Here is a 27,981-nt window from a genome sequence, read left to right as displayed (position 1 = left end):
AGCACCCCGTCCCGGCTGCGGCCGCGAGACCAGAGCCAGCGATCTAGCGAACGGCCGTGGTCCGGCCAGCCCGAGTGCAGCGAAGGGCCAGGGCTTTCGGCGAGGAGCGGCGCATCCCCGCGCGGCCGCCGGGCCCCAGCCCAGCAACCAGGCAGGCACAGCGCCATCGGGCCGAGCCGAGCGCAGCTCCCCGAAGCCGAGTGCGCCGTTGCCCGCGCCCCGGGTCCCGCGCCGGGGAATGCACCCTCGGCGCGCCGGCCAGGGGGCGCCCGCAGCCCACCCGGGGGGTGGCGGCCCCGAGCGCCCCTGAGCCTTCCCATGGCCCGGGCTGGGGCCCGGGGCCTCAGCTGCTGACGCGCTTGAAGCCCTCGGAACCCGTTAAGCCGGGGCCGCGGCGCCGACCCGTGTTCAGGCACAGCGGCGAGAGGGCGCCGACAGGGCCATGGCCTCGGGGGGCCTCTAGTCCGGGCCGGCCCAACCGGGAGCGGCTCTGCCGCCGCCGCCCGGGAGCCCAGGCCCCGCCGCCGCGGAAGAGGTGAGTGCAGCGGGAAGCGGGAGGGAGCGGGCAGGCACCCGGGCCACCCTTCGATCCCTCTGGGACCCGCGGCACTGCAACTCTGCGCGAGTGTCCGAGGCGCGGGCAGCGGAGGGTCAGGGGGCTTACCACAGACGCAGGGGCGACCGAACTGGAATGGGCGCTGTACCTGTTCGGTCTGCCGGACCCTTGGCATTGGGGCGACATGGAGGTGTGTGGATGATGTGGCCTGCGGAGTCTCCAGTGTGCAAAGCAACTTTTTTCCATAAGGTTCTGGGTGGGTGGGTGGGTTAGTGTTCCCTTGCCCCCGCCCCCACGTTCCTGGAGCGGGAACCCGAGTGCCCCTTCTCCTGGCTCAGCTCTCTCTCTCACTAACGCCTCAGGCAGCGCAGTTCCCGGGTAGGTGCGCCCGGCCTGCCTCAGTGTCCCGATCTGACGATCTTCTGCTCAAGGGAAGCACTATGTTGGCTGCCCCCGCGCGCCGGGTCTCCCAGATCCGCAGGACCGCCAGCCCCAAGGCTTTTCTCTCAGCACTGTGCCAGCCCCTTGGCCCCCAGGTGCCAGCTTGGGTTTGCTTTTCTGAAGGGGGTCTTGCTCCATTAGGGACCCAGTTGTATGTGGGGTTTAGGTGAGCTGGGACAACCTGCCACCCATTTGGGCAGGCTGGGCCCCCAGCGGTGAAGTGAGCAGGGGACACCAGGAGCTTGATGGGTTCTCCTAGAGCAGGTGGGGCCAGAAAGTGTTAAGGTGGCCCAGGGGTGAGGCAGGGAAGGCAGAAACGGGTCACCTGGAGCTAGAGCTGGGGGCCTGGCTGGCTAAATCACTTCTCATTCTTGAGATAACTGTCTTGTGAACTGCAGCAGCCCGTGAACACCTGGGGGAGGGGCGGACTCAGCACCGCCCCTGTCTGCCCTGGAGCTGGGCAGGCTGGTGGCTCCTTTCCTCCTGAACTCACCCGGATTGTCTCCCAGAACATGGAAACTACACCCGGCGGTTGGGGAGGCTCACCGCAGCCCCCAAGGGGGTGGTTAGGTGGAGCTGGAGCCTTTTTCAAGGTGGCAACAGGAGTGTGCCCGGACCGGCGGGGTGGGTGTCCTGGGGGACCAGGGCACTGGGCATGGCTACGTTTGCTGCTGCCCCTCAGTTCTGAAGGAGCCAGGTCCGGAAGTGTGGCTGGGGAAGAGAAGGCCAGCAGCCCAGGCTCAGCCTCCCACTGCTCTGCTAGGCATACCTTGAGGGGGAGGATGGAGCCAAACCCAGGTGACCTTGACTGGGAACCCCCCACCACCATGAAAGGAGGGGTTTCAATCCCAGCTCTGCTTCCTGGTCTGTGGGGTGTTGGGGGAGGGGGGAACCAAGGAACCAGGAGGGCGAGTGTCCAGGGAGTGTCCAGGGTAGGGGGTGGGATGCCATTAATAATTTCTTCCCCATGTTCCCCCACAGCCCCTGCTCCTACCCCCCTTCCAGCCTGGTAGTCCTCAGCCCTAAGAAGCCTACCTCCCTTCCCTGAGGCAGGCTGTCCACCCCCACCCCCACCCTCAGCCTGGGAGGTCTGGAGCCGACCAGGCGATTCTACCACCTGGCCCCCTGCCCCAAGCCCAGGTACCTCCAGACCCCCTCGATCCACCGCCCCGTCCCTGTACCCCTCGCCAGCCCCAGCTCCTCGGTTCTTTGTTCGAGCGTCTCTCCTCCGTCCCTCCCTCTCTCCTCCCTCTCTCCTCCTCCCTCCCGCCTGCCTCCCTCCCTTGCTCCCTCCCACCAGCCTTCTTTCCTTCCTTCCTTCTTTCTCTGCTCTCCTCCTGGTGGGCTCCCAGGTGGCGGTGCCTGTCCCCCACCCACCTGGGCTAGGTGACTGGGGGCTTCTCTGGGGCTGGGGCTGAGTGGAATGCATCTAGGGGTCGGCAGCGGGGAGGTGACTGCGGAAGTGTCTTCCCCAAATCTCCTTCTGTCCTCCTCCTCTCCTCCCTTCACCCCCTTCTCCCCCATAGTCCCCAAGCTGCCAGTGGAGGCTTAGACTTGGGCCTGAGGCCCCAGCAGATTCAAATGTCCCTCATTCACCCCTTTAAAGGGCCAGAGCACTGTGGAGTTCCCTGTAGGGGTCCAGTAGGGCAAAGCCTTCCACCTTCCTGGACACCTTGGGGGACCCCAACACTGTCCCTGGTGATCCTGACCTTGTCACCATGAAAATGGATGCAGGACAAATGGGGTCATGGGGAGCAGGGGAGGTGAATCAGCCTGAGGCCCTTGGTACACGGGACCGGGACCGAAGTTCTCCGAGGGATGCTTTCTGCATCTCGATCTCCCCAAGATCTCCCCAAGCCGCAGGACAGTGCCTCCCAGCTTTCTTGAGCCCCACCCCACTAGCAGGTCAAGTTCTTGAGCAAACACATGCTTGTTAAGACATGTGTGGGCACGCAGTGAGGATTTATGTGTGTGCTTGTCCACAGCTGTAAGTGGGGGCCTCTCCCGTGTGTACCCCAAGGATAGTGTGGACACAGAGCCCTTTCCCAGCACCCCCCACCCCCTCATCAGAGCCTGCCCTTCAGTCAGCACCAGCGAGGAGCTCTGGCAGGCAGGGGGCGGGCCGGCGCCAGGGAGCATCTGCCTTAGGGGATTTTGAAGAAACTGGAGAGGTGTGTCAGGCCCACCGGAGAGGCTGTTTCCCACCGAGGGCGCCACCTGGGGAATGGGCCAGGGGCCTGAGGCGACACTTCCTGTCTCAGCAACCACGAGGGGTTTGCCTTGGCTGGAGAGGCAAAGGCTGGGGGATGGGGGTCAAGGCAGGGCACCGGGGTCTGTCTTGTGGGGCCTGATGGTCCGATGTGACACCTGGGCCTGGCTTCAGCATATGTCAGCCCGTGCAGGGGATGGACAGGCCACAATACGCCTCACCCCACCCCAGGGTCCTGAAACTGACCTGGGGTTCTCCCCCCCATGGGAGAAGGGGATAGACAGGGCAGATCTGGAGGATGGGGCTCACATTGTCATCCTTGGTGCCCCCACCTCCAGTGCATCTGGGTGGGGGGTTGGGAGTTGGCACTGGTTTTTGCCGGGAGGGAGCAATATGTTCCGACAACTGGTGCTGGGCTGCGTTTACCCAACAGCAAGCCTGCCCCGGGAGACAATATTTGAAAAACATAGTATTGAAACTTGGGGGTGGGAGAGCTCTGCAGGGGAGACTGCAGGCCTGCCTAGGTGAGCCAGCCATCCTAGCTCCCCTTCTTCACCCTCTCCAGGCAGAACTGGAACTTTTCCTAACAGGAAGTCCTTCTGTAGGTCTGACCTGGATCCCTCCTGCTGTGATCTCAGTAAAAGGAGGCTGCTATTCTTTGCCGCTCCTTTTCTGGCTGCTGTCTCTTCCCATGTAGGCTGTCTGCGCGTGTCTCCCTCATCCTCCACTCTCTCCCACGTACCCCACCCCACCCCAGGTCCCGATTTTCCTGTACTGGGAGGGGAGGTTTCACTGGAGCAGGCAGGTAGGGCTCTTGCCCCCAGCCCATGAGGTGGGAGAGGGACAGGCAGCCCTGGTGGTTGGGGGTGGGTACCAGGATGAGAGCCTGTGGGGTGCAGAGGGCTGCAAGATGGCCTGCTGAGCTGGGCCCTGTGAATGGCTTGCAGGGTGCTGAGGGCCGGAGGTTTCAGGATTGAGTCCCTGGTGGCCCCTGTTAGCTCTGCTGGCCCCAGGCTGCACCTGGTTGCTTGATCTTTGGGTCTGTTGGTTACACCTCCCCAGACAAAAGCAGAGACAAGAATATACATGAGGTTTGCACACTGGGGCAGTCATGGCTCCGGGCTGGGGGTGTGAACAAAGAGGCACCCATAACCCCACTTGTTCAGACTGGGAAATCGAGGTACCTGGGCAGAATTACATTAGGGAAATGTGGGCAGGGCAGGACTCCCCTGCCTGCCTCATGCATTCCAATCCTGACTCCCCCCTGCCAGGTGTCCTGACAGCCGAGCCTGCTTCCTGGGCCCTAGGCCCCTCCCACGATGCCTGTCGCTGGTCTCCTCTGGGCTTTCCTGGTGTTTGGGGCCTGGCCAGCCACCCCCTTCCAGGACCATCTCCCGGCCACACCTCGGGTCCGGCTCTCATTCAAAGGTAAGAGACCACCTTGGTGTCGCACAGCCTTGTCCCCTGTGCACAGTGCCTGATCAGGTGCTCAGGGGAGAGGAGCAGCCAGGCCAAACAAGGACAAAATGTGGAGCCATGTGGGTCGCCCTGGGTGTGTGTGTGGTGGGGACAGGGAGGTTGTGACCTGCTGGGAGAGGCTGGAAACAGCGCCACTTAGACATTTTGAAGAAGGTTCTTGAGTCAGTCCCTTCTGGAGTCAAGACGTGAGGTCTCCAGGGAGGCGGCCTCAAGCGTGTAGAGCGGCCCCTGTTGGGAAGCCGCGGCTGACACACCTCCCGAACTGGTGTGGGCAGGAGCCCTTCCTTCGGCTGCTGTGCGTGGGGTCCTGCCCGGGGCAGCCCCTGGGGTGGAGGGCCGCACCATCCTGAAGACACAGAGGCTTCGGGAAGCTGGAGGAGGGGGGCCTGCTCTGTAGGGGCCTGGCTGCTTGAGGAACCGTCCTGTGGGTCTCCGTGTGGGAGGGGTTCCCAGGAGTGAGGGGGGCGCTGTGGGCTGTGCCTGGAGGGAAGGCCACCTGGTGGGTTCTGGGAATGTGTGTCTGCTTTAGAAGATGGTGGAAGGTCCCAGTGCTGGGCTGCGGGCTGCAGAGAGGCGGGTCCCGCAGCTCCAACCCCTCGGCACCCAAGCCACCAGGTGGGAGACAGTGCGAGACGCACACATCCAGCTGCACAGATGGCTTGTGACTGGTCCCTTCCTCAAAGGTCTGTGTGGCCAGGTCTGCCTCCAGCACTTGGTCTGGGGGACCTGGGGTCACTCCTGAGTCTCAGCCTTGGCCCTCCTGTGGTCTCTTTGTCCAGCCGCCTGCCCTGGGTGGGGCGACTCAACCCTGGCTGGCCAGATTTCCGGGCACACATTTTGGGGTGAAAGGCTGGGCCGACCTCTTTCCTTCCTCAGGCTTGGCTGAGACCCAGCTCTCGCCTCATCGTGTCCCCAAGTCCCCTGGCAGAGCCCCTCCCCTGCCCTGGTCCTGCCCCTGCCGCTCAGTGGGGACAGCCGGGCATGGCTTATTGTAAGGGGGGCCTGAAAGGAGTCCTTGCAGGCCTGGGAAGTGGGCCGAAGTGTGGAGCGGTTTGGTTTGCGGAAGCAGCCCCCTTTCCAGGCCTGGAAGATGAGCTGTCTGTTCTGCTGACCCCCTCCCCTGGTGGACCCCCCTCCCCTGGTGGAATCCCTCAGAGCAGATTAGTGAGTCTTGAAAGGGCCTGATTCCCCCTTCCCGGCCCTGTGTGCAGGCAGCGGGGTTAGAACATCCCGCAGGGAGGGCCGGGGGGGCTTGCTTTCCACACCCCAGGCACCCTGAAGCCCAGATACCCACTCTGAGTGACATCTCTGTCATCACCCTGGGGACCCCTGAGAGGCAGCAGGTGGGATGAGACATAGGGAGGTCCTCTGTAAGCTCCTTTGAAACCTTCTTGGACCTCCAGGGGGCAAAAGGGCAAAGGCTTTTGTTCCAGAGAAAGAAACCGAGGCTCAGGCAAGGGCAAGGCCAAGGCCAAGGTTAGGCAGGAGGCAGAAGTGAGGCCAGAAATAGAACCCTGGTGTCCTGGCCTTGTCGTCACCTGACGCCCACATCAGTCAGGTCGATTCCCTCTCAATTAGCTCTGAAGCCAACACCTGCGGTGACTAAAAGCCCAGCCCCTGGCAGCCAGCTGAGGGTGCTGGCAGCCTGGGTGGGGCTGCGGGATGCCCCGGGGCCACCCTGTTCCAGGGCCTAGGTGCCTTTGCACATGTAGGTGTCCCTGCCCTGATGGTCCTTCTTTTTCCCCCTTGATCTTGTGTCCTAGTTTTAAGGTTCACGTTACTTAGTTTAGCCGAGACTTGAGTGTCTACTGTGCACCAGGCCCTGTCATGTCCCCGAAGTGGCCCTCAGTGAGGGGTAAGTCCTCACCAAGTGTTTGTGGAGTGAAAACAGTGACCAGCACCTATAGAAACTGGGACCCCCCAGCTGGGCCAGGGGCTGAGAGAGGGGGTGCTTCTCCTGGGTACACAAGACAGGCACAGAGAGGGGTGCTCTCGGAAGCACTGGTGGTTGCTCTGGCTCCATGCCTCAGTTTCTCCATCTGTGCCTTGGATGGGTACAGCAGCTGGCATGCTGGGCCTCAGGGACCCAGCCAAGGCTCCGCCCCTCCCCTGCCTGCATCCTGCTGCACTTAGGAGGTACTGGCACGGGGGCCTGTCTGCCCAGGGCAGATAAAGGAACAAAAGCAGGGACTGGGCCAGACTTGGGCTTGTCGCCTGCCTGTCCGCCTGGGCGCCCCAGCCGAGCCTGCAGCTGAGAGAGTGCAAGGGGGCAGGGACCCAGGGTTCGGTCAGAATTAGGGGCTCCTGTGGCTCACCTCCTGAGCTCCCATCAGCAGCACAGCCAAGGTCAAGCAGAAGTGAGGGGTCAAGATCTCCAGGAGCAGGCGAGGTGCCCTTGAGAGTTCATGGGGCTTGGGATGAGAGAGCCTGGACAGCAGGACCCTCTTCTCTGCACCCGTCCTTGCCTGGGCCTGGGGTCCCCTTTGCCCTAGAGTCACTGACCAGGTCTGGGAGAAGGAGCCCCCCACCCAAGAGGGCCCACCTTGGCTGCGGCAGGGAGGTCCCAGGGCCCTGCGGGGTCCTTTGATCGACTCAGGGAACATTCGCTTTTGCCAGGAAGCTGCCCCACAGTACAGCACTGCTACCAGCTGGCTCTGGCCAGGACTGGGGGCCATGACGTGTTTGGTGGGGAAAGAGGTGTTGTGGTGACATACGAGGTGGCTGGGCTACAGGGGAAACTGAGGCAGGGGTGGGGAGAGGGAGCAGAAGGTCATTTTGCCAAAGGAAATCAGGAAAGATGCCAATAACGGAGATAACAGTAGGTGTCGTGACGCTAACCAGCCATCTCCACAAGGCCTGAGGGGCCTCCCTGGGTTTCCTGTGGGGCAGGAGATCTGCAGGCTTCCCAGGCGGCTCAGGAGCAGGAGCAGGACCAGGATAGAGCCAGGCTCTGCCTGATGTCTGAGGCTGTCCCAGGATTGAGAGTGGAGTGGGTCGGGGGTGCAGGCCCAGCCCTGCCCCTTGAGCTAGGGACGAGGTGCCAGGGACCTGCAGGGCCAACTCTAGTTATCCCAGCCTCATTTCCCAAGGAAAGGGCTGGGTCGAACTGGGCAGCTTCTCATGCCCCTAGGAAGCTCTTTCCTTTCAGGAAAGGAAACCAGGCCCCGAAGGTTCAATGGAGGAGCAATGGGTGGGGCCTCCGAGCCTGGGGAGGGGGTGCAGCTAACGCCCAGGTGGCCCAGAATTGTGCCACCACTGACATCGTTTTCATGTGGCATCAGAGAGCCAGAGCCTCCTGGTTTCCTTGTTAGGAGATGTTGAGATAGGCTGGAGGTTAGGAGGGGTCACCGTGGGTGGGGGATTATGCAAGCCTCCATGGCACATTGCCACACCCCCAGGCCTGATGCACAAGGGTGGGGGTGGGGCTGGGGAGTTAGGGGCCGCCCTTACCTGCAGGTGTGCCTGGGTCAGCCAGATAGGCATGGCACTTCAGATTGCAAGGGTGGCACTAGGGAGCCACCTGGGCAGGGGTCAGGTGCCTTGGACACCTATGGGAGGATTTGGAGCAAGCAAACCAGGATGGGTGGGTGTTTCAGGATGAGCCAGAAAAGAGGGAGGAAGGAAGACCCAACTTATGAACTTGAGCCCAGATCCCTGCATTTGGGACCAGTGTTCCTGGAAATGGGAGCTGCCTCCCTCCTGGGAGGGAACTTGGAAGTGGCCACTCGGAGAGTTGGGAGGTCCTGGGGACCGGCCTCCCGCCTCTCAGCTGGCCAGCATCAGCTTGTGCTTGCAGGGAACCTGCCTGAGGCCCTGCCTGAGTCAGCAGGGCCAAGGGCTGGGCCTTTAGTTGTGGTCCTTGCCAGGCCCAGCCGGGCTTCGGATGAGACTGCCACTGGCTGGGCCTCAGCAGCCCCAGCCTTGTCTCTGGCTCCCTGGTACAACACCCGCCCCTCCCTCCCTGGCTCCAGCTTCCCTTGGCACTGAGCAGGGAGCTGGTGCATGCTCAAGGAGTAAATCATGTTCCTTGGCAGCCCCCACTGCTTTGTAATCGTAAAGAATTTAAAGAGAAACCGCCAAGATAAAAATCTCATAAAAGCATCTCTTACCCTGTGGCTTTGGAGGCAGCAGCCTCCTCGCGGGCTCCGGACTGTCTGCACCTGTGTGGGTGTGCCCCAACCTAGGGGCCCCTCCAGAGGTGGTGCGGGCCCAGCGGGTGTCTCAGAGCCATAGGTACCTGGCCTCTGACTCCTGGGAGACATCCAGCTCTCCCCCACCACCCTCACCCCCAGGGTGGCAAGCGGGCACTGCAACTTGGCAGAATGCACAGGTGCTGGTTGTGGGGGTTGAGAGGACTGGCCCTGAAGACAGACACACCCCATTCCACCCTGCTGAGCTGGGTGACCTCGGACAAGTGCCCTGGCCTCTCTCAACCCAGGTCTCTCCTTGGCCCTGTGGAGGCAGCGTCCTGAGGGGCTCAGCTGTCCTGCTTGCCTCCTGGCCATGGGTGGACCCTGGGTGGCAAAGTCCCTCGGTGTCCTTGCTACTTCATCTGTAAAACGGTACCAACCTCATTGTGTTGTAGGGAGGGTGAACTTTGTGAGTCAGGTTGCAGCCTCCACGACGGGAGTCTCAGTCACGAGGAGCCCCACAGCCCCACTGCCGGTGGCCGACAGGAGGGCCGGTCCCAGAGGGCGCCCAGGGAGCCCCTCACTGGCCCCCTCTGGACTTCTAATCTCTGGCGAGGACTGCAGGAGGGGCCCTGCGCCCTGTGGGTGAAGTTGCGTCAGGAGGAGAAGAGGGGCTCCCGTGGGCATCCTGGCAGGCTTCTTGGCGGAGGAAGCCACATCTCAAGTGGAGGGCAGGGAGGTTTGGAAGGAGCAGAGGCAGGGTGTGCGCTGCAGCACCACAGAAAGGGCAAAGTGCTGGTTGGAGTCCGGTTGCACTTTCTCCTTGTGATTTTTAAGCTCTTTTTAATCCCGGCAGAGATGACACATCCCTATCGCGGGGCAAATCCAATAACAGAGATGCAGCTGGGGAGGGGATGCCTCAGAGGGGCCCCCTGGGGATGAGCTCCCCAGTCCTGCCGGGTCCCACACCCTGGGCACTGTCCTGCCTCCTGCAGTTTGTGTAGTGGTGACTGGACCTTGGCTGCTCACTTGGGCATCTGTCTACACAGCTGGGCCCAGAGTTTGTTAGCCAGGGCTGGCCTGGCCTGGCGCTGGCCAGGGAATCTGAGCTCCACCTCAAGGGGCCCTTGGCACTTTGGAGAAGCGGAGAAGATTCCTGCTGCATTTTTCTTAGAAATAGCAAGAGGGCCTTTGCCAGAGGCCTAGATGCCAGAACGCTTCAGTCTGAATCCCAAGCCCAGCTCACGTGGGTGCCTGAGCTTGGCGGGTCTGCAGCGCACCCCCCCGCCCCCCGCCCTCCCCGTCTGCTGCCATCCTGCCAAGGCAGCTGAGCAGCTGCAGGGAGGGGACAGCAGTCCCCTGGGCTCCAGACCCTGACCACTGGTCCTGACCCAGCAGAAAATGGGGCCTGGGTGGTGGCTGTGGAGGACCCAGGGGGCCAGCCTGTGGGGGTGGGAGGCCTCAGCGAGCCGACCGGGGCATTTGCAGTGGGGCAGCCCTGCAAGAACTGGCCATCTGCTGCATCTCTGCAGGCAGGGGCAGCCCCAAAGCCGCAGGCCCCTCTGGGACCCAGAAGCCTTTGGAGCGTGTGGCCTCAGCTCCAGACCCCCTCCCCCACTCTTCTTCCTTCCTTCCCCCTACTCCCCCTTGCCTGCACCCCTTCCCATCACCACCCTGACCCATCCTTGGCTTCCTACTCAGACATGCTCTTTCCTCCGAGGTCCCTGCATCCAGCCGGGAACCTTCTTTCCTCCCACTGAAGGCTCGGTGCCGAAGCCCTCACTCCCCACCTGGGGCAGGACTGCTGTCCCCGCCGGTCACACTCTACCCCCGGCAGAACAGCAGCTAGATGTGGGGGCCTCGTGGGCTCCTCATCACCAAGGTCCAGTGGGCGGTGCTCCGGGGGCCTCTGCCCAGGGCTGCCGCACTGTCATTTTGTTCCACACCTTCCTGTCCCAGTGCAGGCCTTCCTTGGAGGGCCCCTGCCCCGGCCTCACAGCATCCCCCACGGCTGGCTCTGGGCGCACATCTGTCTGTGGTGCCTCATTCCTGCCCCTCAAGTGTTGGGCAGGGGGTTCAGGCTGTGAGGGATATCCTGGGAATCTTTGGGTGGGTGACGTGAAGGGGCTGCAGGGAGCCCGGGAGTCCGAGGAGGGCAGCAGAGGTGGGGGCTGAGCCTGTCGGCCCATCCTGGCCTGTCTGTCTGGTTGATTTATCGGAGTAAATGAGCCATGGAGAGTTTGTTGTCTTTTGCAGTCGCAGGAGGAGGAGGTGGCTGAGGAAGCAGTGAGGAGTTTCCGGGCCAGGTCTGGAATGTGGGAGGAGGGGTAGGTCCCCAGGCCTGTGGAGCTGGAGGCACTGGCGGTCATTTCACTGTCCCCACCTGAAACATGGGTCAGGGCAGCCCTCCCCCTCACTACCAATCCCTCTTCCCCTCCACCCCCTGCACACTTTTCAGGGCACGTTTCTGTGCGAGCTGCTTGCCTGACCCTGCCCACGCCCTCCCGCTCCCTGTGCAGAGCCGCGCTGCCCGGCAGGCTCCCTCCACTGCTCTGTGCTTTTGCCAAGCAGGGCTGGAGCTCTGAACCCTGCGTGGCTGGTGCGTGCCCAGAGGTCTTATTACAGTCAGCCGTGTGCCCTGTTAGGGTCCCTGTGGGACCTGTTGGCCCCCTGAGCCACCAGCCCAGGCCTAGAAAGATTAGGCCCATGGGGCCCTGGGGGTGGACGGTGACTAGCAGAGGCACCCAGGCTGGAGAGCCCCAACCTGCTGGGACAAAATGGCTGAAAGTCACTAACGTCCCACAGGGGAGAAGGGTGTAACCTCTGGTTGCAGCTGGCCCGTGTGCCAGGGAGTGACCCTGCTGCCCCTTGCCTCCCAGCTTTTCTTGTGCCCCCAGCCTGTCCTCTCCTGGGCGGAGCAGGCGGGCGCTGGGGCGGAACGGGCGTGGGAACAGCATGCCCCAGCCCCAGGGCCCCCAACCCCCAGCCCCAGCCCCAGCCCCCAGCCCCCAATCTCCAGCTCCCAGCCCCAACCCCAGCCCCAGCTCCCCAAATGGGAGAGAAGCCTGCAGTGGAGCTTAGCCCAGCTGGGTGGTTCCTCCACGCAGGCTCCTGTCCAGCTTGGTGTTTACTGAACAGCTAGGATGTTTACAATAGCCCTTAAGATGGGGCCCCTCATTCCAGAGGGTTTCCCATCTTGAGGGTTCCACTGGGGGCTCTTCTGACTCACTGCCTCCCCATACCCCTGGGATAGGCGTGTCAGGGGTGCAGGGGCTGCACCCATCTCCACCCTTACCAGGGCCAGGCCAGTGTTGAGGCGCCTGCCCCTCCACCCTCCACCCTGGCCTCCAGTCCCTCTTCGCTGGAGGAGGGAGTAGTCCCAGGAAGTGGCAGTTCTAGGTGGTGAAATACGGTAACTGGGTCCCTAGTTCAGACATTTAAATTAAATTCAATCAGTAGTTATTGAATATAAACACACCGAGTCATTTACATGTTAATTATGTTGAATGGACTAGAGGCCATAATTAGTTGCTAATTGGGTGAGAGCGGTTGTAATTGTTTTTGTTGGCACCGACCTGGCTCACCTGCCTGAGGGGAAGGGGGGCAAATGTCAGTGGCTCCCGGGTCTCCAACCTGGAGACCCAGGCTCACGGAGGGGAACAGAGGGGACAGGTACTAAGGAGAACACTCAAATCCACAGCAAAACCCTGGATCTGGTTTCTAGGGGTTTCCATCAAGAACATCCTGGGGCTGGGAACTGGGAGAGCCAGCCCTTGGATCGTGAGTGACCGCCTGTCCTCCCAGCCCCATGTGGCACCTGGACCCGAATAACAGGAAATGTCCAAGAGAAGGTCCGTGGGGACACAGGGTGGGTGTCACGCTGGCACACCCCCGCTGACGCCGGCGCCCTGGGTTTCGAGGGCCAGTGTTGGAGTCTTGTTGGCACTGGGGCACTGTGAGCTGCGTACCCTGAGTAGGGGAAAGGTGTGCGAGGTGTCTTTGGGGGCTGTGCTGCCCCCAGCTAAGCCTGGCTGGGGCTCCCCGGGGGTGGCAGGGCTGTGGCCAGGCCTGAGGCCTTCCAGTCACCTCTCATTAAAAGAGGATTAGGCCAGGAGCCAGGGCCCAGCCCAGCCTCTGGGCCTTCCCTGGGGCCCCTCGAAGCTTTGGGGGAATGAGAAAAGGGCTGGGGGCTGGGGGTCATCCTTCCCTAAGGCCCATGGGGGTGTTCAGTGGGGTCCCTCCGGACTCTGTCACTCATGCTGTTGCCACCGCTACCGTCTCCTTGTCCACCTCAGTTTCCCTCCTCAGAAGGGCAGGAGGATGAAGGGCTGACAGAGACCCTGGCCAGCACCCCCAGCCCTGACCCCCAACCTCATTTCTCTTCAGCTCAGGGATTAGGGCTGCACCAGCCCACATGAGGTCAGAGGTTGGCGCTGGGCTGCAGGGACCTGTCTATCACCCCCCAGCGCCCAAACAGAGCCTGGGAAGTGCCGCTGTCAGTCAAGGCCCATGGCTTTGTGGGGCTGTAACCAAGGGGGCGGTCACCCACCTCTGCTCCAGGAGCCCCTTTCTGCAGCAGGCCTGCTGTCTTGGAGACGGGCAGCAGGGGTTGGGGCCCCCCACTTGGGGTCTGCAGGGCCAGGGCTATGGACACGCCTCCCCAGGGCTGCCCTCGCCCGCCCACCACCTCAGCTTCCAGAGAGGAGGGGACAGAGACCCCCTGCAGGAAGCCCCCATACACTGAGAATGTTCCTACCCCTGGCCCTCCGCCAGGCTGTTCTGGGCCGGGACCTTGAGCGTCTAATGGCCGTGGGGGAGGGCTGGAGGCTGGGACCAGCTGCGGAAACGGGGTGTCTGATGCCAGAAAAGGCTCTTCCTTCCCTGATGACGGGGAAAAGCCTTCCCGGATGTTGCCCCACCCAACCTGTGCCCAGTTTGGGTGAGGGTATGGGGTGGGGTGCCCTTCCCAGGATTCTTCCCCAGGCACATCACTCTCCCCACCCAAGGTCAAGGCTTATCCAGACTTGAGTCCCAACAGCCACTGAACCCTTGAGGGTGCCCAGCCTCTCCCTCAGTAGCACCATGGGGTGGGGGACGGGTGACACCCCTGCAGCCAGGACTGGGCCTGGGCCAAGTGGGGCAGAGGTGGGGGCTGGCCTGAGGACATGACCAGGCTGGGCCCACGTCAGCCACACACCCACCCATGCCCCCTGGCCCCCAGATCCTTGGCCGAGTCCTTGCATCTTAGAGGGCGGAGCGGGGCGGGGGGTGGGGGCGGTCAGGAGGAGCCAGCACTGCTGCCTGGGCTGTCAGAGGAGAGCTCCAGGGCTCCTACCTCGCCCCGGGCTTCTTGTTGGAAGAGAGATGCCCCCAATTCCTTGGCCCTGTGGTAGGGCGGGAAGGGGGACAGGATGCCACCTTTACTCCTCATCCTGTGTGACCTGCCATGAACGCAACTCTGCCTTGGCACTGGGGCTGGAGGGCGGCCGTGGGGCCCCTTGTCTGAACCCTTTCCCACAGTCTGGCAGACACTCCAGCCGTGGGCACTGGGGCCAGAGCCCTGGGTCCAATTCACCCTGGGGCCCTGATGACCTCCTACCCCTCCCCCTTCCCTTTCCCCTCTGGTAGCCTGGCTTTGGATGGATACTCTGGGGTCTTGCTGTGCTCCTGTGGGTGGGGGTTGGGGCGAGACAGGTTGGAGTCAGGGCAGGGCTGGGGCTGAGTCACAGGAAGTTCCTTCCTGCCCGCTGCCCTCTCCACTTCCCACCCCGGCACTCGGAAATGAGGAGGCTGGGACGCAGCTGAGGGTAGACGGCCTCCACGCGATGGCGACTTCTGGGAGGACTGCATCCATGGCGAAGGGACTTCCTCTCCCTGCCAAGGCAGAGACAGCCCAAAAAGGTTGGGTGTGGGGGGGACCCAAAGACGCCCAGTGCTAGCGTCCTCCCCGCCACCAGGATCCCCTTGAATGTCAGCACCAGGAGATCCCAAGGGGTGGTCTAGGGAGGGATGTGAGGCAGAGCGCCCTAGTGGGCTCATGAAGCCCACCCCAGAAGCCCGAGTCACACCCAGATTCCTAGCCCTCTGTCCCACCCCATTGCCGCACCACAGGGCCCCACAGGGTGGGTGCCCTGCCCCGGTCAGTTTCCTCAGTCACCAAAACATCATGCCCAATGGCAACAGAGCCATTGACGTCACATCCCGTGGCCACTGGGAGGGAAACTGAGGATCCTGAGTCATGTGTCCTGTCCATGGCAGGAAAGTCACCTTCCGGCCCAGGCCGTTCCAGTGGGCAGCCCCCCAGCCAGGACTGGCTTTGCCCTGGCCAGACCTCCTTGCGTCAAGAAGGCTGTGGCCCTAGGTGGGAAGCCTGGAGTACTGGGGCTGTGAGCCCCCAGGAGGGCACTTGGACTTGGGGCTTGGGCTTATGGAGTCACAGCATGTCAGAGGGACAGGGGTCGGGGGTGGAGGGAGGGTAGGGACTATGGCTGGTGCTGTCCCTGGGGCTAAATGTCAGGAGCTTCCCCTACACCCGGTGCCTGTGTCTGAAGGTGCCACTTGAGTCTCTGCCTCCCTCCCCTCCATCATCCCCCAAACGCCCCTGTCCCAGCAGGACTGGTAAGGGCACAACCAAGCCATGCCCCCAGCCAGGGTATAAATAACCCCTGGCCGGCCGGCCCAGCCTGGGGGGGCTCCGCTGGCAGCCCCACTTCCTCTCTGGCCACTTCCTGGCCCTGGGGGTAGGGAAATGTTTACTTTCCTGTTGTCGCTATGGCTGGGTGGCCAAGCAGGGGACTCCGAGTGGCCCAACAACAGGTGCAGGACAGGTGCCCAGGCTGCCCTGCCCAGGACTTCAGAGGCGCCGCCGGACAGGCGGGCGAGGCTGCAGCCAGGCAGGGATCGGCCCTTTGATCCATCGGCATTCCTGCGTCCCAGAGGTTGGCCAAGGTCATCACCTGTATTCTCTTGTCGCCACACAGTCAGGGCTGGATAGGGCAAGGCCTTTGCTTGCCCTCCAACCTTCGGACATAGGCTCTGGGTCCACTGTGGGAGTCCCCTGGCTGCCAGCCCACCACACACACCCATCCCGGCACATCCAGGAGCTGTGTCCAAAGCTGTGCAAGGGCACGGCACCCCCTGCTCTGCTCCAGGTTCCCCCCCACACAGCAGGGGTCAGGGGCAGCCAAGCGAGGGCAACCTTGACTGATGGGATGGGGCCACCCGCTGGTTCCACTTCAGGCAGCCCTGGAGGGCCTTTGATCCCAGCTGTTCTCCCTCTCCAGGCCTCCCCCTTGATTGTCCCATCTGTACGATGGGTTACCACCTGTGGGGTAGGGGACCAGCTGTGGGGTGGGGAACCAACTATGAGGTGGGGAAACAGCTGTAGGATAAGGAACTAGCTGTGAGATGGGAAACGAGCTATGGGATGGGGAACCAGAAGTGAGATAGGGAACCAGCTGTGGGATGGGGAACCAGGTGTGAGATGGGGAACCAGCTGTGGGATGGGGAACCAGGTGTGAGATGGGGAACCAGGTGTGAGATGGGGAACCAGGTGTGAGATGGGACACCAGCTGTGGGGTGGGGAACTGGCAGTGCAACCAGAGGCAGGTCAGGGAGCTGGGTCGGGGGTGTGATCCTGGGGGAGTGCCTTGCCTAGTTCAGGACACGTGTGCACTCGTGCATACCTGCTCCTGGTGTAGACGTGCGTGTGCTCTTCTGTGTGCTGCCATCTCATGTCTCCCGTGATGGTGAATATTCATCACCCTCATTACAATCTTCCCTCTCTGCTGAGCTAAAAATAGTGAGGCGTGGGTGTAGGAGGGGCTTGCCAGGGAACCCCTGGGCCCTTGCCCTCCCAAAGGAAGGTTTCTAGGTTTCCTGGAGTCCTGTGTCTGTCTTTGGTCTGTCCTTTGCTAAGTTCCCTCCTGTCCTCCCCCCTAGGGAAGAGGACTCTCCCCAGCACCCTGGAGGTGGGAGGGTCCGGCTGCTGGACTCCTGCCGAAAAGGCTGTTGCTCCTGGCTGCCTCCAAGTGGCCGGAGAGCCCCCACTTTTAGCAGCCCGGTGGGGCCTGGGAAGAGCCCAGTCCACAAAGCAGTATGGCTCCAGCAGGGCTTGCTGGTGTCCTGGCTAACCTACTCAGACCGGGTGGGGATCTTGCTGTGTACCAGCATCACCCTCTGCCCGGGGGTGAGGACAGGACGCCCTGGCTCTGTGCCAGCATCTGCAGGCTGTCCTGGATGCACCCCCCCCACCTCCCACTCAGGAACCCTTTTAGGCCCCCTGGGATGCTGGCCCTGCCCTGAGTCAGCGGGGGAGCACCAGCCCCCGCCAGAGCAAGGACTCTTTGATGCGGTCACACTTGCTGGCTCCTGCCCACTGTCCTCTCATTGGAAGCCAGAGACTGACGGGTTGTAGATGAATCAGGACTGGAGCTTTGGGTGTGGTTCCTCCCTGACCTGCCTACCTGTCCCACTTTCTCTTCCCAGCAAACCAGGGACTAGACAGAGAGCTAAGTAATCCCTGGAGGGGAGGCTGGGGGTTAAGATAACCAAGTGGGGGTTGGGGGGCGGAGGGAGACCCTCTCTGCCAAAGGGGGTATGATTGGACCGTCTGCCCTCTGGCCCAACTGCCGCCCTGCCCTCCGCTCCCAGAGCTGAAGGCCACGGGCACCGCCCACTTCTTCAACTTCCTGCTCAACACCACTGACTACCGCATCCTGCTCAAGGACGAGGACCACGACCGCATGTACGTGGGCAGCAAGGACTACGTGCTGTCCCTGGATCTGCATGACATCAACCGCGAGCCGCTCATTGTAAGGGCCAGCCCAGGTGTGGGGCGGGGCACTGGGGGGCACGGGGCCGCAGGGCTGGGGGCCCTGTCCCGCAGGCTGCACACGCTGAGGCCCGTCTCCCACAGATCCACTGGGCAGCCTCCCCGCAGCGCATTGAGGAGTGCGTGCTCTCAGGCAAGGATGGCAACGTGAGTGCCGCGGGTCCACAGGGGGGATGGGGGGTGGGCAGCTGGCTCCAGGGAGGCATCTGGGCACCTCCCTGGCTTTCCCTCTGGCCCCAGGGTGAGTGCGGGAACTTCGTCAGGCTCATCCAGCCCTGGAACCGAACACACCTGTATGTGTGTGGGACCGGCGCCTACAACCCCATGTGCGCCTACGTCAACCGAGGCCGCAGGGCCCAGGTAAGCTCCGCCCACCCGCGCCCTGGGCTGCCTCCACTGGAGGCTGCATTCAGGGTTCTGATGGGAGGCCGGGCCTGAACCCCAGCCCTGCCGCCTCCCAGGCCTGTGACCATGGGTAAGTGACTTCTTTCACCTCTCGGAACCTCAGTTTCCTCCCCTGAAGACGGGGCTAATAGTTGCATTTCTCACAGGTCCGGGTGAGGAGGGGGCAGTGACCTAATATTCCTAAAGCTCTTAGCGCCGGACCTGGCGCCTAGTAAGCACTCGCTCCCTAGTCCTCTGGGCCACGCCCACGGACCGTGCCCTGCAGCCGAGCCAGAGGGCCTGGCTGGGGCATCCGCGTCAAAAGGCTGGACACCTGGGTCAGCTTCTGCCACTGGGCCTGGGGGAGAGCTGCCCCTTCCCCAGCTCTGCCACCACCCCCCGCCTGCTTCTGCCCTTTTCCATTTCCATGTGGGCATGCGTGTAGCTGGTGTGACCTTGTAGGGCATGTGCAAGAGTGGTTGGACCTAGGGGGCGTGTGTGTGCATACCAGTGTGAGCCAAGCAGTGTGTATATGTGTGTGCACCGGTGTGTGTGTGTACTCTGGGGGCCCAGGTGCTCACATGTGTTCCTGGCACGTGTGGTGTGAGAGGCTGGCAGCCCGAGCCCGCTCCCCCGGCCCCTGCGGCCCCTGCCGCCCCTGGCTCTAACCTTGTTCCTCATCTTCTTAGGCCACTCCCTGGACCCAGAGGCAGGTGGTCCGAGGTCGAGGCAGCAGAGCCACGGACGGCGCCCTCCGCCCGACGCCCACAGCCCCACGCCAGGTGGGCCTCATTCCCCCAGGCCCTTGCCAGGCAGCTCTGCCTCTGAACTGAACTCTCCTGGGCCTGGCCTTCCAGCCATGAGCCTGCGCCCCAGGGGCTCCCCGGGGCTCCCCTCTGTCTGCACCCCTCCCCGGACCCTCTCCTGCAGTGATTCTGAAGGCAGTCCCAGCTGGACTCAAGTCGGCCTCAGTGGGACCCCTGCAGGCAAGGAGTCCTGAAGCCACCAGGTGGGGAAGCCAGGTGTCTTGGGGACAGCCATTCCTCAGCCCTCAGGACCTGTGTGTAGACACTCGTGAGCACACACCAACATACACTTGGGCACACGTTTGCTCTGGAGCCCACACTTTACTCAGCACCAGAGTGGGAACATGGCACATGTGCGCAGTGACACATTGCTCTCGGGTCTGTGGCCCATGCCTCCTGTGCTGGGTCCTCAGTGAGCACAGGCACACACCTGAGGCCCTCTTCCCCAGGGGTGGGAGGGGCAGAGCTGTCTGTTACCCATCAGGACCCTGGACTGAGGTGGGGGCGGGGCTGGGGCTGGGCAGGGGCTGCCGGTGTGTGTGAGAGCGTGTGGTCACTCGGGCATGTGTATGTGGTGGGCAGTGCTGAAAAGTGGAGCCACTCTGGCTGTGTGTGTGTGTGCCCAGGGTGTGAACAGTGGGTTCTGTACGCTGCCAATGATGTGTGCCAAGCTCTGATGTGTGCTGTCCCAAGTGTGCAGAAAGTCGCTTGTGCATTGTGTAACTGGAATCGGGCCTGTGTACACCTTCCCATCGCCATCCCTGCCCCCAACCCCCCGCTGCCAGCTCCTTCTGCCTCTGCACCTCTCTCCTTTCCCTCTCTTGTCCCCGTGCGCTCATCCCGGTCCAGGACCTTCACCAGCCTTCCTCCCAGCATCTTCCAGGCTAAGCTGGGAGGCATGGGGGCCTTTGTGAATTCCATGGGGTCTGAGCCAGACCTTTCAATTCCTGCCTCCCGGGGGAGACGTGGAGTTGGGGGCTCTGCTGAGGGGCAGGAAAAAGGCCATGGCCTATTAGTCTGTCCTGAGGACCACAGATAGGACACAAAGCTTGGGGACACAGTGGCCTCAGAACCCTCTGACCTGGTGGGACCTGATGGCAAAGGACAGGAGCCAGGCCCTTGGCCAGTAGCCCTGGTGAGGTTAGCAGTCCCTTCTCAGCCCAGGACAGGCAGCCACAGTTCACAAAGCTTCCCTTCTATGGTCCACGAGGGCCCAGCCAGAGCCTTCCTGAACCAGCCGGTGTTCGAGGGCTTCAGCCCCTGTAAGCCCACCCCCCTCTCATGGCCCCCCAAAGCAGAGCCCTCTGAGACCTGGGACCAGGCAGCACCTCCCTTGGAACCTGCCATGTGGCCCTGTCCTGGGAAATCTGTCTGGACAGAGTTAAAACTCAGGGAGATCCGGGGAGTGAAGGGTGGTGGCTTCAAGGTGTCCCTGGGGGCCCAACTTGACCCTGGGCCCTGATAGCCCTTGCCCTGCCTGGCTGTGGGACTGGCCACTGAGTCCGCATCTGCCCTGCAGGACTACGTCTTCTACCTGGAGCCCGAGAGACTCGAGTCAGGGAAGGGCAAGTGTCCATACGACCCCAAGCTGGACACAGCCTCAGCCCTCATCAGTGAGTGCCCCCACCCCCCCTGGTCCTACAGCCTGAAAGTGTGGCCTCTGCCTGTGTGGTGGGGGGTGGCACCAACACTTGCCCCAGGTGAACATGCTGGCCCTGAACCCCCACGGTGAGGCCCCACCTGGCAGGGAAAGGGATACAGCCTACCCCAGTGTGAGCTGAGTGGCAGAGGCTAGGCCATGTGAGCTACCATCTACCCAGCCCCTCAGGTAAGGGTGCCGAGGTGGCCAGATCCGATCCCGGGATCCACAGTGTGGTCCATGCACAGGCCAGAGCCTTCCTGGGCTCCTGGCCCATGACCCACTGGAGGGAACGTGGTTCTTGTCTGGTCAGGTGTCTGGGAGGGTAAGAGGGACGTTCTCTGAGGAAGGGCCCTGTCTGGGGTCTTGGGAGCAGCTGCTGCCCCTACCCACAGGTTGGGGGAGCCCACCGCCAACCCAGGCCCTGTGCTGTGCCCACCTTCTGGCTGCCCAGTGCAGCTGGGCGCCAGGCTCCCTCAGGCCTGGGAGTGGCCCCAGAGGCAGCAGGCGGGCACTGTCCTCCCCTCCTGCTGAGTGACAGGGTCCTAGCCTGAGGGCCATGCCCAGACCGGCGTTCCAATAGAAAGGCAGGGCCTGCCTGGGGGTGTCTAGAAGGAAGCCTCGGGGCCGGTGAGGTGGTTCCATTTTCCAGTGTTTTGTCAGCTAGCTGTCAAACAGCTATTATTCAAAATTAAATTATATCAACTTACAATGAAATCAATTACTTTTAAAAGGTAAAAATATTCCAAACTCATCACTTCCTAATTGTTTTACTCCATTTTGTTCTTATCTATGCTCCTGAGGTTATTGACAGGTATCAGGTGGTGCAGGAGGGAGCACCACACAGTAGGGTTGGCAGCTGGCCCCAGCCCCACCCCCAGGGACCGCAGGTGCCCCTTGCAGTCAGCCCTGGTGGGAGTGCCCCCCACAGAAACTGGCTCTGGCTGCTAATCAGAGCTCAGTGCCACTTAATCCCAGGCCTCCCAGAGCCAGCAGGCATGGCCCAGCACCCCAGTGGTGATGCAGTTGTGCCCTGAGGGGCCGGGGAGGGGGGCAGGACCCTGCCTTGCAGGTCCTTTGGTCTGCACCCTGGTCCTGGCAAAGGGCGGCCCCCCTGACTGACCCACCGGCCCCCCACAGATGAGGAGCTCTATGCTGGTGTGTACATCGACTTCATGGGTACAGACGCAGCCATCTTCCGCACCCTTGGAAAGCAGACGGCTATGCGCACAGATCAGTACAACTCCCGGTGGCTGAATGGTGAGCGCATCCCTCCAGGCCCGGGGGCAGGATGGGGGTGGAGCCTGTCTGGGTTGGGGGAATGTCCAGCCCTATGACTGGCTGGGGAGGAGGGATTCTCCTCTGGAGAAGAATTGGGGGTCGTCCTGTACTTGGCGGGCATTCTGTAGGGGACAGAGGCGTTGTCAGAGGAGGGCTGGCCCAGCTGACCCCAGCCCGTCTGCAGACCCGTCTTTCATCCACGCTGAGCTCATCCCTGACAGTGCCGAGCGCAATGACGACAAGCTCTACTTCTTCTTCCGCGAGCGGTCTGCAGAGACGTCGCAGAGCCCCGCGGTGTATGCCCGCATCGGGCGGATCTGCCTGGTAGGCACTGTGGGTGGGCCAGCCGGTCCTGGCTCTGTCAGCCCTTCTGCATGGGCCTGGGGCTGAGCCAGCTGATCTGACCCAGCCCCTGCCCCCCGCCCCCCAGAATGATGATGGCGGCCACTGCTGCCTGGTCAACAAGTGGAGCACATTCCTGAAGGCGCGGCTGGTGTGCTCTGTGCCGGGCGAAGACGGCATTGAGACGCACTTTGATGAGCTCCGTGAGCACCCAGCAGGCGGGTGGGGTCCTGTGGCTCCCACGGGAGGGGAGGCGGCTGGTGCGGGCATCTCGAGTGGGTCCCCCTGGGCAGAAGCGGGCAGGGCCCTAGGGCTCCTGGCCATGGCACCCTCCCAGCGCCTTCTCCTTCTGCCCCCAGAGGATGTGTTTGTCCAGCAGACCCAGGATGTGAGGAACCCTGTCATTTATGCTGTCTTTACCTCCTCGGGGTGAGGCTGGGGCAAAGGCCAGCCGCAGCAGGGTGTGGCCGGGTTGGGGGGCTGTGCCTTGTGGAGGACCTCATCCTGGTGGCCAGCTGCAGGGTGGGGACAGGTAGGAGGGGCCCTGGGCCGAGGGTCTGCCCCGTCCACAGCAGCAGCCTGCCCTGCCCGCAGTTCCGTGTTCCGAGGCTCGGCCGTGTGCGTCTACTCCATGGCGGACATACGCATGGTCTTCAACGGGCCATTTGCCCACAAGGAGGGCCCCAACTACCAGTGGATGCCCTTCTCAGGGAAGATGCCCTACCCGCGGCCTGGCACGGTGAGGGTCCCCTGCCTCTCCCTTTCCGTCTGGGAGCGCTGCTCCTGTGTAGACAGGGGCCCCGCCATCCTGCAGCTCACCGGTGGGAGAGGTCAACCGTACACACTCGAGCCCACCATCGCCCTCGGTAAAGCCAAATTTTAAAAACTCCCCAAACCGTTTGCACACAGTGCCAGGCTGCGGAGCAAAGGTGGCAGGTGGGAGGTCAGCATAGCCGGCTGACTGTTGGCGAGGGAGGGGGTGGGATCTGATCAGACATCAGAGCGGCAAGGACATGGTCAGGGAGTGGTCAACTCTGCTCAATGCTGCCCTGCGGTCGTAGCACATGAGGCCAGGGAGGTAGCAGTGGGACCTGGCAATGCGGGACCATGGGACCACCCCTGGAGCAGACCCTGCAGAGATCCTGGGTGCGGGCAGAAGCCTGGCCGCAGTGGAGAGCAGAGCTGGTGGGGGAGGTGGGAACCGCAGAACAGAGGCCTCTCCTGCAGCTCGTGGGTCCAGGGAGCCCCACCTGGGCGGCCTGGGCCTGACACTCGCACCTGCCCACAGTGCCCTGGTGGGACCTTCACACCGTCCATGAAGTCCACCAAGGACTATCCTGACGAAGTGATCAACTTCATGCGTAGCCACCCACTCATGTACCAGGCCGTGTACCCGCTGCAGCGGCGACCCCTGGTGGTCCGCACAGGCGCTCCCTACCGGCTCACCACTGTCGCTGTGGACCAGGTGGATGCAGCCGATGGGCGCTATGAGGTGCTTTTCCTGGGCACAGGTACCCACTGCTGCTCCCGGCTCCTTCTGCGCTGGGCCCGCTGGGTGGAGGGTGCTGACCCGTGGGGCTGGGACCTACGCTGCTAGGGGTTGCTACAGGCGGGCCAATGTCAGCTCTGCCACCTTCATCCTTTGGAGCGTTCTTCCTGTTGCCAGGATAACTGAGACTAGGGGTGGGCAGAGTCCCTCCTCACCGCCTAGGGGCCAGGAGAGCAGGGGCACTGGGTGCCTGAGGACCCACATTTGAGCAGGAAAGGGGGAGCAGGTGGCAGACATCACCAGGATCCATGGGTCTGAATACTGACACACACTCTCGTGCACACATGTGCAAGCACACCCAGCCCAGTTCCAGTGGCCCTCAGTGGGGGCCAGCTCCAGCCTCCTATTCTGAGCAGCGCCCAAATGAGGGTCTGGGGTGGCAGGGGTGGGCCCTGGCCCTGACACCCCTTACCCTGAGCCTGTCCCCTCGGACCTCTTGCCGTCACTGGGGAAGCTCTTCGACCTTGGCACAGAGCTGCTGCCCCACTGCCCTCTGGGGTTTGGGCCCTGGTGGGGGAAGGGGCTGAGGCTGGTGCCCCTTCCCCAGTGTCCTCAGCCCCACTGAGGCCCTGCCCGGCCCGTTCCAGACCGCGGGACAGTGCAGAAGGTCATTGTGCTGCCCAAGGATGACCAGGAGACGGAGGAGCTCATGCTGGAGGAGGTGGAGGTCTTCAAGGTCAGTGTGACACCCCAGGATGGCCCTCGCCAGGGCCCTCCTCAGGACCAGCTCCTGACTGCAGACCTCCAGGGCAGGGCTGGTAGGGGGTCCCCAGAACCTGCAGCTGATTCTTACCTTCTTCCAGGACCCAGCACCAGTTAAAACCATGACCATCTCTTCCAAGAGGGTGAGTTTGGTGAAGTGGGCTGGGAGCAGGGTAGAGCCTGCAGCCCCTTGGGGTTGAGGCCTCGGCACAGGGGTGGGGCAGCTGCGGCACAGAACAGGAGGGGCAGGAGCCCAGGCCAGCCAGCTCCAGGTGGGGGCTGGCTGCAGGAGGGGGCTGACAGGCCCCTTCCTCTCCCCCAGCAACAACTGTACGTGGCCTCCGCTGTGGGTGTCACACACCTGAGCCTGCACCGCTGCCAGGCATATGGGGCTGCCTGCGCTGACTGCTGCCTCGCCCGGGACCCCTACTGTGCCTGGGATGGCCAGGCCTGTTCCCGCTACACAGCGTCCTCCAAGAGGTGTGGATCCCCAGACCCTTGGAATTTGAGCCACCACACCCAGGGCCCTGTCCTGGGGGCTTGGAGGTGGATGTGGTAGCACCCCGGGGAGTCTGTGAGCCCTGGTCTCCAGGGGATGGGGACCTTGGGGGGTACACTTCCTCAGGCACTCTTCGTCAGGACCTCTCCTCACCCAGGCGGAGCCGCCGGCAGGACGTCCGGCACGGGAACCCCATCAGGCAGTGCCGCGGCTTCAACTCCAATGGTGAGTGAATGGCACCCCGTGTGGGCCCCCGAGCTGCTCACAGGGCCCCAGTGGAAGGAGTCTCACATGACCCACGGGGGTGAGGAGGCTTGGGGCTTCGGAGATGGGATTTCCCTAGCCACCCCCGCAAGAAGTGGATGTCCGATGGCTCATCCCTGCCTTTGTGGAGGGATGTCTCTGCACGGGCTCCCCAGTGCCAGCCCCTCCCCAGCTGCCCTCTGCCCGGAGGCCCTGCTGCTTCAACATAGCGCCCTCTCCTTCCCCAGCCAACAAGAATGCCGTGGAGTCAGTGCAGTATGGCGTAGCGGGCAGCGCCGCCTTCCTGGAGTGCCAGCCCCGCTCACCCCAGGCCACCGTTAAGTGGCTGTTCCAGCGAGATCCCAGTGACCGGCGCCGGGAGGTGATTTCCTGTGCCCCACAGCCCGCCCCCCGCCCACCACCACTGTGGGTGCGGGAGTCCTCCATGTAGAAATTCCACATGGGTGAAATGTTGATGGGCCAACCCGAGCTTCCTTCCCTATGAGGAAGTCGCCTAGTCATGCGGGAACTCTGCAGGGTTTCCATGTTACATGGACCCATGTATGAGCATGCCTCTACATGAAAGCTCCATGTGTGCTTCTATGGGAAGTGTGCCTCGTTGCAGGAAAACCTCCTGGGGGTGGGCCCAGCATATGGAAGCTCTGTGGGGTAGCCCTCACTTTCTGGAAATGCCTTCCAGGCCCCCCGCAGAGTTTCCTTCCGCGGAAATGTTCTGAGCGGGCCCCAGCTGCGCGTTCTCATTAGATAGAAATTCTCTGAGTGTGCTCCAAGACTCTCTCATGGCCCAGAATTACCTAATGGTCCCCCCCCCCCCGAGATGGAAATGGCACGGATGCCTCATTCAGGTGTCACGTGAAACCTCCACGTGGGTTTTCTTGGTATATGGAAACTCCGCTTGGGTGCCCCTCCACGGAGCAGCGGCGAAGGTGGCCTGATCTGGGAGCTGGCTGGGGCAGCAGGGTGGCCGCACCGCCCCTGAGCCCCGCTCCCTGCCCCTGCAGATCCGCGCGGAGGACCGCTTCCTGCGCACCGAGCAGGGCCTGCTGCTTCGCGCCCTGCAGCTCGGGGACCGCGGCCTGTACTCCTGCACAGCCACCGAGAACAACTTCAAACACATCGTCACGCGAGTGCAGCTGCACGTGCTGGGCCAGGACGCTGTCCACACCGCCCTCTTCCCACCACCGGCCGTGAGCGCCCCACCGCCCGCAGGTGCTGGCCTCCCAACTCCCTCCTACCAGGAGCTGGCCCAGCTGCTGGCTCAGCCGGAAGTGGGCCTCATCCACCAGTACTGCCAGGGCTACTGGCGCCACGTGCCCCCTAGTTCCCGGGAGGCGCCGGGGGCACCCAGGCCTCCTGACCCCCAGGACCAGAAAAAGCCCCGGAACCGCCGCCATCACCCGCCGGACACATGAGGCCAGCTGCCTGAGCCTGGCCATGGGCCAGCCTGTCCCTTGTCCCTTTTAATATAAAAGATATATAGATATATATATATATAAAAATATCTATATTCTATACACACCCTGCCCCTGCAAAGACAGTATTTATTGGTGGGTTGTACAGAGCTGCCTCCGCGGCAGCGTCCTCCAGAACTCAGACCCGTGCTGGTCAGAGACAACAGGAAACAGAGGCCACCTAATCGGGCCCAGCCAGCGGGTACGGCCCGGCCAGGACCGCACAGGCCCCCACCTCAGCTGGGGGTCCACCTGCCCAACAGCCACTGCTGGGACCCACAGGACACAAGGAGGGAGCCCGCCCCCCACCCAGACGGGCGCGGGCTGCACGACTTTGACAGCAAGCGCTGTCGACCTGAGCCACCCTGTGGACTGAGAACTGCTTCGGAGACTGGGGGTGGGCCGGGGGCTCAGATGCACTTGGAGAGGGAGGGAAGGAGGGGACCGGCATGGGATGCCTGCCCCTGCCTGGGAGGGGGGCACTCAATCAAGGCCAGCCCTTTCCCGGGTATTTATTCTCTATTTATTGGGGACTAGAGAAGGAGCCCTGCATGGGTGGCCCCCCTCCCCTCCCTGCCTGGCCGTTCTACCTCCTCGCTTTGTGCCGCTGACTTGGGGGCTGGGAGAGCTGCAGAGAGGCTGGGTGCAAGTAGGGCTGAGGGCAGAGGGGCTCTGGTGGAGACTTGGGGCTCCCTTCTGCCCACCACTTCAGATGATGGGTGTAAATAGCTCAGGGGGGCCGCTGGGGAGGTGGGTGGGGGCTCCTGGCGGCCCTCTGCTGCCCAGGCCACCACCACCCTTGGGTTCCATCTTGTTAATAAACACTGGCTCTGGGACTGGACTTTGGCTTTTCTCCTTGGTAGGGGAAGAAGGATGGGGGTTCAGCCCATGCCCAGATTTTGTCCCCCCGGCCCTTCACCCCCACCCTGCGTGGCCTGGCAACCGTTCCCACAGGCTCTCTCCTGGAAGCCAGCTTCCCCTCGCTCATTCGATTGTCAGTTCAACACTCACCTCCCCTGGCTTCCTCATCCTTCCTGCCTGCACCCAGTGGCTCTCAGCGAGGGTCCCACAGGAGCAGATGAGCAGAAGCGGGGAGAGTAGACAGGTGAGGGACTGAGCGAGGGGAGGCAGTGGGGCTGGGGAGGCCCATAAACCCGGCAGGGCTTAGGGCCGTGCCTGGTGACAGGGACCAGGTGGGCGCTAGGAGGCAGTGGATTATCCCCACTTTAAATAAACTCCATGTGCAGATACCAGGGTTCAGTTGGTTTAATGAACCTTGGCTCCTGTACCGCCCCAAACCTCTGGGCAGTGAGTGTATAAAGGGCTGCAGAGACCCCGCTGGGCCCCACTTAAAATGTGGGGGGTGGAGGATGGAACATGCGGCTGAAAAGGGACAGATGATCTCTCCTGGACAGA

General features: G+C 62.7%; 1 protein-coding gene across 2 annotated transcripts; it reads left to right on the top strand.

Annotated features, from left to right (window-relative positions):
* SEMA3F (semaphorin 3F) lies at positions 1–27,406 on the top strand. Of its 2 annotated transcripts, XM_037049671.1 has the most exons (19): positions 1–535; positions 4,478–4,634; positions 17,468–17,628; positions 17,733–17,795; positions 17,889–18,008; positions 18,722–18,814; positions 20,358–20,451; positions 21,618–21,737; positions 21,943–22,082; positions 22,189–22,303; positions 22,460–22,529; positions 22,695–22,839; positions 23,389–23,611; positions 24,237–24,325; positions 24,453–24,494; positions 24,674–24,831; positions 25,008–25,075; positions 25,342–25,475; positions 26,116–27,406. In XM_037049671.1, the coding sequence occupies exons 2-19, from the start codon at positions 4,526–4,528 to the stop codon at positions 26,524–26,526; spliced, it is 2,355 nt and encodes a 784-aa protein (XP_036905566.1). In that variant the 5' UTR covers positions 1–535; positions 4,478–4,525; the 3' UTR covers positions 26,527–27,406. The 2 variants fall into 2 exon arrangements, with proteins under 2 accessions (XP_036905566.1, XP_036905567.1); XM_037049672.1 differs by lacking the exon at positions 18,722–18,814.
* Positions 27,407–27,981: the final 575 nt, after the last annotated feature.

The sequence above is a fragment of the Sturnira hondurensis genome, unplaced genomic scaffold, assembly GCF_014824575.4.
Source record: "Sturnira hondurensis isolate 20B ecotype Veracruz unplaced genomic scaffold, ASM1482457v3 Scaffold0006496, whole genome shotgun sequence".
In the NCBI taxonomy this organism is placed as follows: Eukaryota; Metazoa; Chordata; class Mammalia; order Chiroptera; family Phyllostomidae; genus Sturnira; species Sturnira hondurensis.
This window is presented reverse-complemented; position numbering and strand designations above follow the sequence as displayed.